The sequence below is a fragment of the Grammomys surdaster genome, unplaced genomic scaffold (genome assembly GCF_004785775.1).
Source record: "Grammomys surdaster isolate TR1022 unplaced genomic scaffold, NIH_TR_1.0 958, whole genome shotgun sequence".
In the NCBI taxonomy this organism is placed as follows: domain Eukaryota; kingdom Metazoa; phylum Chordata; class Mammalia; order Rodentia; family Muridae; genus Grammomys; species Grammomys surdaster.
In genome coordinates, this window is record NW_021605377.1 from 1,982,125 (window position 1) to 1,996,036 (window position 13,912).

Sequence of the window (13,912 nt, forward strand, 5' to 3'; positions counted from 1 at the left end):
GCACCTGTATGACACCACTGTATGCTATACTTTACAGAGCTCACACTCTATGACACTGCACCTGTATGACACCACTGTATGACATACTTTAAAATGTTCTCCTCTAACTCTACGTAGAATGGGGGTGGGGGATGGGAGATGGGGACAGATAAAACAATGTCACTGTCTTCTTATAGTAATTCTACAGAATGACAACTATGCCACTAGTATGGAGATTATATTATTGCCTATAGTGGGTTGGTCTAATGCTGCTTGTATACTAATGCTAAGTACTGGCTCCTCGAGATGCGGTATCTGACAAGCAGAGCCTCACATTTTCAAGTGGTGCAGTGTGAACTTTCTCCCTAATTTAACCGGTCAATAAAAGGCTAGAGCCTGTGACTGGGCAGGAGAGGGAGACAGTGGGACTGGAGGTTCCAGTGAGGGGGTTGCAGATGGGGAGGGAGGAGAGGAAGATGGAGAAGGAAGAAGCTGCCATGGACCAGAACCAAAAGGCCAGGGAAAACAGCAAGTAACAAGAGACTTTATAGCTGGGGAGTAAGTTAGTACAGCCCTAGCTCTGCCCAATCTAGGCTTACGGCTTATAAATAAAATACCTGAATAGTGTGTGTTTTATATAGGCTTGTTAGGGTTATAAATTCCTACAGTAATTGCCCACAGGCTCAAGGATAAAGAGTGTATGTGCAATAAAAATAGGACCAAGTATTGGAGAAAAGCCAGACTAGGAGCCTGTGTAGAAACAACTACACTTCACCAGAAGTGATGAGTAGGCATCAAACAAGAATTCACATTCTGACAGCCCGTAAGGACATAATACGTGCTACTTGCAAAGTTTACAGGACTACATTAAGACTACAACGTTTCCATCTAGATGCAGCGGCACACACCTGTGGTCCCAGATAGCTGAGAGTCTACAGTAGAAGGACCCAGTGTTCAAGCCCGCCTGGACATCTAGAGAGGCTCTGTCTTTAAAACGAGACAAACAAAGCCTGTCTTTCCTTTGAATATCTACTCCAGTTCCTCAAAGCCAAGACAGTCATCCTCACAGAGACAGAGTACAAAGGTAAAAAACGATACGTGAACAAACTACTGCTTTGAAAATTTAAACTCAAATTTAAGCTGATACCAACGCACTTTTACATCTCTCAATCTTTTAACTAAAAAAAAAAAAAAAAATTATGTGTGAGTCTATAGGTGGGTATATACATGTGAGTGCACTGCCCAAGAAGGCCAAAGACATCAAATCCCCCTGATGCTAGCTAGAGTCACTGGGGGGTTGTAAGCCACCCACTAGAAACTGAACCTGGTCCTCTGCAAAACCAGTGAGAGTCATCACTCTAACTCAATCAACAAACATGTTATGAGCTGACCAGCCAAGCCTGAGGACAACCTGAACTCAATCCCTGGGACCCGCACAACAGAAGAGGGAACTGATTTCTACAAGTTGTTCTCTGACACCACAAGTATTGTATACCCACCCACACCCAAAAACATATACACACAAACACACATACACCAAGTAAATGAACAAAGGTGATTTTCAAGCATGAGCAGTCTCTCCTGCCCTGTGAAGAGACTTTTCTTAAGATACGGAAGAATTGGGGCTGAAAAGCTGAGTCAGCAGACAAGAGCACTTACTGCTCTTACAGAGGACGCAGGTTTGGTTCTCAGCACCCAAATCAGATGGCTGACAACCACCTGCTAGTCCAGTTCTAGAGGATCCAATGCTCTCTGACCTCTCCAGACACCTACATGCATGGATACACGTAAACTTAACCAGACACACACTAGACATAAATAAAAATTAGTATAACATCTTTAAAAAATATATGAAGACTCAGGCTGGGGAAATGCCTCAGCAGCAAGCTGACAGGAGTTTGGATTCCAGAGACCATCTAAATGTGAGGTGGGCATGGCTTCCTAGGGTTTCCACATCCTCATGCCCACACATGCATGCGCACTGCACACCTACACTTCCAGTCTCTGAGTGCAGAGACACACAGGCGATTCTCCAGAGCCAGCTGCTTAGCAAGATCAGCCATATCAGGGAGCCCTTGCCTTGACTGAGATCCTGCCCCAAAGACTAAGAAAGAAGAGCTGGCAGGGAAGAGTCCTGATATTAACCTAAGATGTCCACATCACACCCACACACACATGTGCACGGCACACATACTCACAAACACGCAGACATACAGAAGTGCACACCATACACATATGAAATATGAAAAGAAGAAAAAGACTGTAAAAATGCTTTTTAAAAAAGATATAGAATTAAAATTCAGTGACATTAAATAAAATCTCTGTGGCAAAGTAAAAGTGACTTTATAAACATCTCATTTAAGTTTTGACAAAAGTAGTATTTACCTCAAAATTATTATTTCCATTTCACACATAAAAAAGTACAGTATGTATCTCATTTAAATTTTCACAAAACTAGTATTACAAAAAATTATTTCCATTTCACACGTAAGAAAGTAAAGTAGAGTATGTTCAAAAATCATAAAAGGACTAAGTTTTAGTATGGGGACTCAAATCTAGGTCTATGGCTCCAAAGTTTATGGTCATCACTACCATACTAGATTATAGTAGCATTTGATAATAACATTAAGGATGACCTATCTGTTTGTTTCTATGGACTGTGATGATATAATTACTTTCTCTTGTGCTTACTTCTCTGGAACTTTCTATTGAGTAGGTGTAGTGGTTTGAATATGCTTGGCTCAAGGAGTGGCACTATTAGCAGGTGTGGCCTTGTTGGAGGAAGTGTGGCATTGTAGGGGTGGGCTTTGAGAGACCCTCCTCCTAGCCGCCTGGAAGCCAGTCTTCTCCTATTCGCCTTCAGATGAAGATGTAGAACTTTCAGCTCCTCCAGTGTCATGCCTGTATTGACACTGACATGCTTCCTACCATGATGATAACGGACTGAACCTCAGAACCAGTAAGCCAGCCCTAATTAAAAGTTCTCCTTTGTAAGAGCTGCCTTGGTCATGGTGTCTGTTCACAGCAGTAAAACCCTAACTAAGATGGTAAGAATACTTACTGAGTTTCTAAAGTAGTTAAGTCTCACAAAGTGAGTTTACTGACTACCTGGAAAAGAACAGTTAATAACAGAGTTCCTCTGGTCTCTCTAGAAACTCACATCCACTCCAGGTAAAGCTGCCCAGTATCCGCCTCCTGCTTGGCCTGCAGCTTTGCTTGTTGATAAACTTCGGAAGTTTCTGGTTCACAGAGGCCCAGCTGTACAATATTAGGAAATGGCTGTCGTCCAAGAAGGTGTCCATTTAAACATAAAAACTCTTGAAAATTCTCACAGACTGCACAATCCTAAGAATAAACTGAAATCTGTTAGACACAGCTAGAACAAAGCCTGACATTTCTTTGTTTCTGTGATCTTAACATTTTAAAACTTAAATGAAACTTTGCCTACATGAACTAAAATATAACAGCAGCCACTAGGCAATAAATACAGTGTGTTCTCTCTCTCTCTCTCTCCCTCCACCCATCTCTCTCTCTCTCTCTCTCTCTCTCTCATTCTCTCCCTCTCCCTCTCCCTCTCCCTCTCCCTCTCCCTCTCCCTCTCTCTCTGCCTCATGACTTGTCTCAACATGCAAGCTCATAGCTACTGCTTCAGTGCCAAGCCTACTTGCATGTTACCATACTCCCAGCCATGATGGTCATGGATACATCCTCTAAAACTGTAGGCAAACCCCCAGGTAAATGCTTTACTTTACAAGTTGCCTTGGTGTCTCAATTGAAAAGTACCTAAGACAGAAGTTGATATCAGGACTGACGTATTGCTAAATATGCTTGTCCATACTGGTTTGTTTTGTTTTGGTTTTTTTTTTTTTGGGCGGGGGTGCTGTTTGGTTGTTTGGTTGTTTTTGGAGAAATATGGAAGACACTGAGAACTGGAACTAGGAAAACAGCTGAGTGTGTAAGTGGGCCTTAACAGGCCATCCTAGTAGGACCTTGGAAGACACAATGCAGAGAGCAGCGAGGACTATGGAGGCACAACTCAAGTGGTTCCAGAGTGGAACAATATGAGCAACTAGGTTAGAGACCAGTTTTGTGATATTTTGGCAAAGAATACTGTAACTGATTTTGTGGCCATGTCTTATAAATCTGCCTAAGGCTAAATTGAAGAATTTTAAATTAATTTCATTAACGAGACTTCAAGAGAAAGTAGAGTAAAATGAAACACTGGATCCATGGATGGATGGATGGATGGATGGATGGATGGATGGATGGAAGGAAGACAGATGATAGTCTGTAAATAGTCTTTGGGCAGATAGTCAATAGCTGATAGATAGATAGATAGATAGATAGATAGATAGATAGATAGATAGGAGAGAGTGATCCTCTTAGTCTCAGGTTAAAATTCTCATTATCTCCAAGGATGGCAGCTCATACCTTTAATTCTAGCACTTGAAAGGCAAAGATAGGCAGATAGATCCCTGTGAGTTTGAAGATACCCTAGTCTACATAGTAAGTTCTAGGACAGCCAGAGCTACATAGATTCTGTCTCAAAAACCAAAAAACGAATGAACAAAATTATCTCACTATCAACTACATTCCTCAGCACTTACAGAAAAAGAAATGGAAAACCATTCTTCCTCAATTTTCAAACTTCCATCTTATATGTGTTCTCTGTGGGCCAGGAAGCAATTAACTAAAATCAAAGGTCAGAGCAAGAAGATGATCTCTATTCTGCTCACTCCCATCATTAAACTTCGAAGTAAATGTCAAAATGAGACAGCCTTTAAATACTAAGCGTTCACACTGATAGATACCTTTTCATCCAATATATGCCTATATTCCACAAACTCATGAATCAGATGGGCAGGGCCGACAAGTTCTGTTTTTGCTTTGATCCAATCCAGGGAAAACATTAACGCACAAAGTTCCTTAAAAATAAAGAAAAATAGTAAGACAGGGGTACTGTGTAAAAAATAAAAATCAAAAATTTCAACTAGAACACCAGTATCCTAACACTACTGAGAATCGCTTTGCAGATATCTAAAATTTAAGACCAGAGGGAAGGTAGTAAACGCATAATTCAAAATAAATACAAAATGGGGCCCACATCTTAACTCAAAGTAAAACTTCAGTTATATAAAAGATTTAAATATAAAACAGAAAACTGTTTAAAAATATAAGAGATTAGGTAAAGGAACTCTTTGCAACCATGACACAGAACAAAACAAACACATGTGTGTAGGACCCCAAAGGGCTGCTATGCCCTGCTGTCTACTAAGTAACATTCTGCAGTTCCTCTAGGATCAAAACATCTTGACTAAGGCATGGTGCCCCAGGAAGGGAATTTACACTTGACATCCTATTGCCCCCAAGTTGAGTTCCTGTTTTTTCCTGAGTTTGTGCTTTTCCTTCCCTGGCTTGGTGTATATATACTGAACCTGCCCAGTAAAAGTTTTGGCATTCTCACAAGGAATGACCCAAGTCTGAGTCTTTCTTTAATCCCCCAGACCTACGCCCGAGCTCAGTACTAAGGGCAGCACCAAAGCTGTCACATGTGCATGTGCTTACATGTGCGAACATAAACACATATATATACAAAAGAAGCACACGTGCATATGCTCACATGTGCAATCATACACAAACATATAAACATACAATACATGTGCATGTGCTCACATGTGCAATCATACACACATACACAAAAGAGGCATATGAACACGTGCTCACGTGTGCAATCATATACACACATATACAAACATACAAACACATACACATTTAACTAAATAAAAATCCAAGTATTCTATACATTACAAAGCAAAACTTCTAAAAAAAATACATGAATAACCATTACTGTAACACATAAACGAGTAGGGCTTAATGTGATCCTTTATAGAAAATCATAATGGGACTGAAGATTTAAATATATGAAAGAAGATAAGTACCAACGAGGAAGAAGACAAGATAAAAGCTGAGAGGCCTCAAACGTGGTGGCATACACCTGAATCCTTAGCACTCAGGAGGTTGAGGCAGAAGAACCACAAATTCAAACTAGCCTGGGCGGCACAGAAGGGTACAGTATGGCCAAGGCAAAAGGGAAGGAATGAGCACAAATCACAAAATAGATGTACATATGGCCAATAGTCAAAAGTTCACAGGGAAGCAAAGTGAAAGACTTACAATTCCTATGTTGATCTGCTGAGAATAAAGGAATGATAAGAAATCTGGCTGTAGCTGGGCAGTGGTAGTACATGCCTTTAATCCCAGTACCCCAGAGACACTGAGTTCAAGGTCAGCCTGGTCTACAGAGTGAGATCTAGGAAGCCAGGACTACACAGAGAAACCTTGCTCAAAAAACAAAAAACAAAACAAACAAACAAACAAAAAAAAGAGCAAACACCCTCATCTACTAGTGGTAGTGACACAGTAGAGAACATTCTTCTATAGAACGGCTCAAGCTTTAATAGTAGATTCTATTTAGTCTTTTCAGAGTGTCCGCCATCTATACAATCCAGCTTGATCATATCCACTTCCCACTCCCTTTGGGTGTCTATAAACACATTTTTTCCTACCTTCCATCCATTTTGTTGTTTTTAACTAAATCCACTTAGTTCTCTCCACATGGGTATGAGTGTGGGGCAACCACTACCAGTGGCCGTACCCCCAAAGAAAAGGGACTCTTCCTCCCAGCAGCCATCAACTACCAAGAGCTCCTCAGTTAAGTGTGGGACCTTGCTAGCCCATCCCTATCCTGAGGTGAAATTTCTAAATGTCTTGATCTTTTGCAGGTTTTCTGTAGCCAACAGCCACGTCCTATCCAGGAGCCAGCATTGCAGTGTTGTAGGTCGTCATGACTTCAAACCCCATCTGTGTACTGATTCTGTTTTTCCCTTTTGTCCATGGTTCTTAGAATCCCACGTCTACTATCCATCCCATGTCTACTATCTAGCAGCTTCCTCAGTACCTGCGATCAGATGTCCTAGTAGGTAGGTGGATTAGGGTCGAGATAGTGACGTCTCAACCTCCTCCTCAGCCTTGAACATTTCACGGCACACAACTGCAGTCATCTTTGACTACTCTCTCCATCACAATGCACATCAAATTGTCCAGCAAATCCAAAGTATTCCCTTTATCATCTCTTCCTTCTCTTTCCGAGTCACTCTCTGTCTTACAATCAGTGTACTCTCTCTCTTCCCCACGGACATGAGCTGAGTGAGAGCAGACACTCCATCTGGGATCTAGACTCATGATGAAGAACAACCCCAGTCCCTAACAGAGCTGTTCTCAACCTGTGGGTCTCCACCGCTGGGGGGGTACATATCCTATGTAGCAGATATTTACATTATGAATCATAACAGTAGCAGAATTACAGTTATAAAGTAGCAACAAAATAACTGTACAGTTAAGGGTTACCACAGCATGAGGAAATATATTAAAGTGCTGTAGCATGAGGAAGGCTGAGAAACACTACGCTAACAAGCACTCCACAAGTATTTAATTAATAAATTAACGAATAGCCTTTCTCACCTTCCACATAAAACTTATAAACAAATCCACACTGCAGATAAAGGAGAGTTACAGCTAAGAGGAGAAACTGATTAATTTCTACAGTCACTAAGACTGCCCCCCACTTTTAATCACAAGTAAAAATGGAAAAATGGGGGGAAAAAATCTTACACAAGATATATTTTCACTAAAATTCTAGCTAGGCAGTGGTGGCCTTTAATCCCAGCACTTTGGAGGCAAAGGCAAGTAGATCCCTAAGTTCGAGACCAGCCTAGTCTATAAGAGCAAGTTCCAGGACAGCCAGGGCTACACAGAGAAACCCTGCCTCAAAGAACTAAACAAAGAAAAAAAAGAAAGGCTTCAATGGCTGGAAGGATGAGTGAGAGGATAAAAGTGCTTGCCACCAAACCTGTCATCCTAAATTCAATCCTTAGAACACATACAGTGGAAGAAGAGAACCAACTCCCACAAGTTACCTCCGACTTCCACATGCATACCATGCCATGCACACACCCACACAGAAACCCACAAAATAAATAAGTACATGTAATAAATGAAAATCTGCAAATTCTAATAGAAAGCAGGACACCAAAGAAAAATTTTATATAGCATTTAACTATGTAAAAATTTAAATATCTAGCAAAGTAGAAAATAAAACTAACTCAAGGGACAGATAGAAAGATGGTTAATAGCACTTGCTGTACTCGCACAGAACCCAGGTTTTCTTCCCAGTATCCACATCAGGTAGCTTACAACCATTTGTAACCCAGTTCCAGGGGCCTGGCGCCTCTTCTGGCTTCCTTGGGTATAGCACACATGGTACAGATACATACAAGCAGTCACAACATTCATACACATAAAATAGAAATAAACAAAGTCTTTAAAAATAAATAAACAAACCCAAAGGGGAAAATATTTACAATATATAGAAACAAGAAATTGAGCCGGGCGGTGGTGGCGCACGCCTTTAATCCCAGCACTTGAGAGGCAGAGGCAGGCGGATTTCTGAGTTCAAGGCCAGCCTGGTCTACAGAGTGAGTTCCAGGACAGCCAGGGCTATACAGAGAAACCCTGTCTCGAAAAACCAAAAAAAAAAAAAAAAAAAAAAAAAAGAAATTGAAATAAAAATTTCCAATGTGTCATCTTACCTTGTGCATACTGGCACTGACCATGTGATAGGCTAAGAAGTTATACCAATACATGCAGTCCTCCTGATCTGGAGACAGCGTGTGTGGCTGGTAATACCTCTGAAACTGAGTGACCATCTTCCTGTGCAGATCCTGAAACCCACATCAAACATGTCAGAGGACACAAATAATATGATAATCTCAGCAGCAGAGTATCTCCCACTTCCAAAGCTATGATGAAAATCTCCCCCACAAGCTGGTTACACAAGAGAAAGGGAGGAGTTTTACAGTGGAGAAATTATGTAAGTACCCCTTTAACCAAATAATCAACATCTACATTACCCATGAGATACAACAATCCTTGATAGGGTGTCATAAAGGCACAGCATTACTTCTGTATAATTCTTTAAAAACACAAGTGTGTGTGTGTGTGTGTGTGTGTGTGTGTGTGTGTGTGTGTGTGTATGCATGCGCGCATATGCGTGAATTAGTGCATGTAGAATGCAGGTACCCAAAGGGGCCAGAAGAGGCTAACCAATCCTCTGACACTGGAATTACAGGCAGTTGTGAGCTGCCTAACACAGGTGCTTGAAACAGAACTTGGGTCCTCTGGAAGAGCAGCAAGTGTTCTTAACCACTGAGCCATCTCTCCAGCCCCTGCCAAATACCTCGAGCCACTCCAGAGAAGACATCAGACAAAACCGAATTAGGGAACAGTGTTTAAACTAACTGGTTAGTGCTCTTCAAAACTACCAAAGCTGGGCTGGAGATACAGCTTAGTGTGAAGCACCTGCCTGATATGCATGAGGCCTTAAGTCTAATTCCCATTAAAAACAAGCACTGAGGCATTTTCACAAATTCGAGAACATTAGGGAGATGACAATTAGGGAAATCAGATGCTGCCATTATCAGATGCTTCATGGGATCCTGAATTGGATCTGGACCATAGAAGGAACAGTGATAGAGAGGTTGGTAAAATCCAAATAAACTTGTGAATTATTAGCTAATAATAGTATATCAATGCCAATTATATTATAGTTATGTAAGACGTTAGCAATAAGGGAAATAAGGCAAAGGCTTGCTCAGAGAAAGTCGGCAATATAGTTTGTATATCTTTATATAGCAAGTCTAAAACTGTTTCAGAGTCAAAAGTAAAAGCACATGTGACATTTAAGTACCTGAAGTTGACTTCGATTCTTCTCTGTAAGAAAATCTACTTGAAGATCATGTAAATAGTAACAAAATGATTTTCCATTCCGATTACAGAATAAGAGAGACTTATTAACAAACTCCTGCAGGATGTCTTCAACTTCTTCAGTTTCCAAGTCCCAGAGAACACACAACACCTAGGAACCATTTTAAGCATTCAGTAGACCACAAAAGTACAATGAGTATGGGAGACAGAGTATTTTGGTTAATACACTACTTCAAGGATGTCTCTATGTCTTAAGAGGGTCAATTAGTTCTCAAGATAAAAAGAGAAACTGGATGCTTCTCTAACTTCCCTGGAACCACTGAGAAGTAAGACACTCACAAGCTCAATACAGAGCCTTTTATGGAGACTGACAGCAGAGTGACGCTGGTACCCTCGCCTCTCACCTCAGTCCAATTATCAAGTTCACATGCCGTAAATACCCAACGATAAGGCGTGCTGGCCGGTCCATTACCTTTGTAGGTACCTTGACATCCTTCTGAAGGATGGAGAGATCTGTGTAATAGTCTTTGATGTCTTCTCTGAGCATCTCAACACTTATAGACATGGCTTCATCCAGAGCCTCATAATCATAAGATGAAGATTTCCTTATCCTCTTAAACTGCTTATTCTGAAGCTGTTTGAGATAGTATGCCCAGCGATTGGGAAAATCACGTAAGAGCGCACCAATTAAGGACACTACAAGAGGAGAACCTGGGGGGAAAGGTGATTATGTTAATACTATCGTAGTTTACAATCACCACTAAACAATTTTATTTCATCGTTATAAATCTCCCTCTCTCCCTACCCCCTCCAAGTGTGGGGGAAGGGTATATGGATATGTGGAGGATGTGAGTGAGTGGGAAGGTTGGCGGAGGTGGGGGTAGGTGGAGTGTGGGGATGTGAGTGGGTAAGGGTCAGAGAACAATCTGTCAGTTCTGTCCTTCCATGGAAACTTTGATGAAACTCAGGCTGTCAGGCTTGGCAGCAAGCATCGTTACTTAACTAAGCCATCTCCCCAGCACAGGAAAACAATTTTCAATGCAAGTTACCTGAGGCCTAAGAACATTTATTTCTAGCTCCTGGTTTACTTTACTTCAAGAAAGTCTGTCTTCTAAGAAAATCATGAGAACTAAGGCAGCTTTCACTCACAGATATCATGACAATATCATTGGCTCAGTTTATTTGTATTATTCCTCTCGTCCAATCCCCTTGCTACACGGCTGTCTGTCACGCCTATGCAGTGAAGTCCAGAGAGAACTGCAGAGGCTCAACACATGGAAGAGCTTCTGAAGGCTGCCACGCTGAAGGCAGCACTGGAAGCTCTCCCCGCCCTCCTGACAACTTACCAATATACCTCGTCTGGATCTCTGTATTATCTTTTATAGGGCAGAAAATATGTTTCCCTGATTCCTGTAAACTGCTCAAACAAATTAACCAAATTTGAGGAGGGGGTTTCCAGCTGCTGAGTCAGAAGCATGGGTACAACAACCAGGAGCCTGTTAACTGACATCTGAAGTCAGAAGTAGAGAGAGGTTGTCATGGGAACCGAGCCTTCGACCTGTAGGATGATCACTTTTTCCATGTAAATCACTTAAGAGTTAAACACGGGACATGCAGCTGGTGAACACTGCAAAACTGATGAGTCACGTAAATACAGCTACACATGTGGTGTCACAGTGATCTGCGCTGTCAACGTTTAGTAAGAGAAACTAAGGCTGAGAAGGAGGTTTCTTGTTTCCCTCACCTCAGAACAAGTACACATGTTTTATTTCAAACATGTTGGAGGATAACAGCATTTACTTACCAAACTGAAACTTTTAATTTTATAAAAGTCCAAACCAAGTAATTTTAAAATGATGTTCATGATATTTTTCACTGTTTGACAGCCACGGTCTTGACTTTATCTCACCTTTCTCTTAACATCCTCTTTAACCTATGGTGGGTACTTGTAACATTGTTTGAAGAGTTAATAAATACCAAATGGAGTCACTTAAGGTATCAAAAGTACCTAACCATTAAACACCATAAAACAGGTTCTGGTGTTCATGTGCTAAGTTATCATAGTCATCAGCCTGCTTTATACCAGAGCGTTCGTGTTGCCACAGCACCGCACACACAGGCAGCCATACCTTTGCACTCCTTTATAATACTGTGAGCCTCCACTGGCAGGTCTTCTTTCTTCATGTTAACAAAAACTGACAAGATCTCAAGTCCCTTCTCTTTCCCTAGACCACTCTCCACAGGGACAACATGCTTAGGACCTGAAGCAAAATCGTAGCACAAAGTAAGCAATTTGTCACGTCACATATGTACATGTAGTGGATGAAACAGTCCCTTCTATTTTAAAAACCTTACCATTGTATTAAAAAGCAAATTGAAACTCCTTACCCATTACTGAATCTGTAACACTCTTATCTCTGGTTGTAAGAAGAATCTGACACTGATTGTCAAAAGCTTTTAACACCCAAGGATCCCAAACATCATCCAAGATCAACAGAGACCTAAGTTTAAAAAGAAAAGAAGGACTAATGACACTTATTTTGCACTTCCTTTAAAGACCATCCTGAGACACAAGTCAACTGGCAGACTAGAAGTTTCTTCCATGTATCTCCATGAACAAGAGTCATAGGAGCAAAGCAGAGATTATAGTTTCAAGAGGAAAAAAAGGAAAAAAATCAGGAACTGTGATGTTTGAATAAAAATGGCTCACTTAGGCGCAAGTATTTGCTTAGTCCCCAGTTGATGAACTGTCTGGAGAAAATTAGAAGGTGTGGCCTTGTTGGAGGAGTTATGTCACCAGGAGTGGACTTTGAGGTTTCAAAAGCCCATGGCAGGGCAAGTGTTTTGTTCACTGCCTGCTGCCTGTGAATCAGGATGGAAAGCTCTCAGCTACTCTCCCAGTACCTGTTTGCTTCCTGCCATAATAACAATGACAAACTCTCTGAAACTGTAACCAAGAATCCAATGAAATGCTTTCTTTTATAGGAGCTGCTTGGCCGTGGTGTCTCTTCACACCAGTAGAACAGTAACTAAGACAGAAGTCAAGATTGGCAACTGTACAGAAATAAATAAATAAAAGTATGTATGCACATACATACACAAAATATATTTAACTTAAACAAATAAAAATATGACAAAACAGGACTGGAAAGATGGGTCAGCAACTAAAAGAACTCGTCACTCTCATGGAGGATCAGGTTTGGCCCCAGAACTCATAGGGCAGCTAACAATCATCTGTAATTCTAGTTCCAGGGAAATCCATGCTGTCTTCCAGCCTCCGCAGGCACCAAGCACACACGCTGTAGATAGTATATACAGGCAAAATACTAATACACACAAAACAATAAAATAATTTTTCAAAAAAGCCAAAAAAAAACCCAGAAGGCTAATATAGAGGGGAAAAAAAAAGGAAATAGTCCACGTTCCAACACAGTTTCCTGGGCAGGAGAGGAAACAAATCACAAGGTAAGCCAGACAGGCCTCTGGACCAGACTGGCAATCTCACGACTCAAGAGAAGCCCACAGTTCTCCGCAGCCTAAAAACTGGTATAGGGATTTGGTGTAGCAGCGACATGCCAAGGCAGGCTAACACTGAAGAAACTAATCCTCTCCCTCTCAGGAACTTCTGTGCTTACGTGCAGCAATCGTGCTGTGTCTAGAAGGCCTGTGTTTGTGCTGTCCTTCATTATTTCCTCGGGCTCTTATGATCTTTCTGTTTCCTTTTCCACAGAGGTCCCTGAATCCTGAGGGGAAGATCTGATGGCCACATCCCATTTAGGACTGAGTGTTCCAAGGTCTCTGCAGTGAGTCTGATTTTGTTCCCAACTACTGCAGGAGGAAGTTTCTCTGACCATGGCTGAGCAAGGCACTGGTCTGAATATTACAGAAGGTCATCAGGAGTCATTTTACTGCTATGTTCTTTTAGCAGAACAGTAGTACTTGAGGTTCTTGGTCATCTAAACAATGTCAGGGATGGGTTCCATGCTTTCTTTTAGGAGAGCTGCCTAAAAGAGCTCCTAAAAGAAGCTTGGTTAGTTTCAGAGACTTTGTCATCATCATCACGGCAGGAAGCAAAGAGACGTGGCACTGGGAGAGTAGCTGAGAGCTTCAC

At 41.4% G+C, this 13,912-nt stretch overlaps 1 protein-coding gene across 1 annotated transcript in view; it reads right to left on the reverse strand.

Moving 5' to 3' along the window:
• The window catches only part of Apaf1 (apoptotic peptidase activating factor 1), a 79,571-nt gene that overhangs the window by 49,734 nt on the left and 15,925 nt on the right, over positions 1-13,912 (reverse strand). The window contains exons 6-12 of the mRNA XM_028783089.1: positions 12,190-12,302; positions 11,931-12,062; positions 10,274-10,512; positions 9,785-9,952; positions 8,628-8,759; positions 4,791-4,904; positions 3,140-3,324 (exon numbers count right to left, since the gene is read on the reverse strand). Of these exons, the coding sequence (XP_028638922.1) occupies positions 3,140-3,324; positions 4,791-4,904; positions 8,628-8,759; positions 9,785-9,952; positions 10,274-10,512; positions 11,931-12,062; positions 12,190-12,302 (1,083 nt within the window). The remainder of the gene's footprint in view (positions 1-3,139; positions 3,325-4,790; positions 4,905-8,627; positions 8,760-9,784; positions 9,953-10,273; positions 10,513-11,930; positions 12,063-12,189; positions 12,303-13,912) is intronic.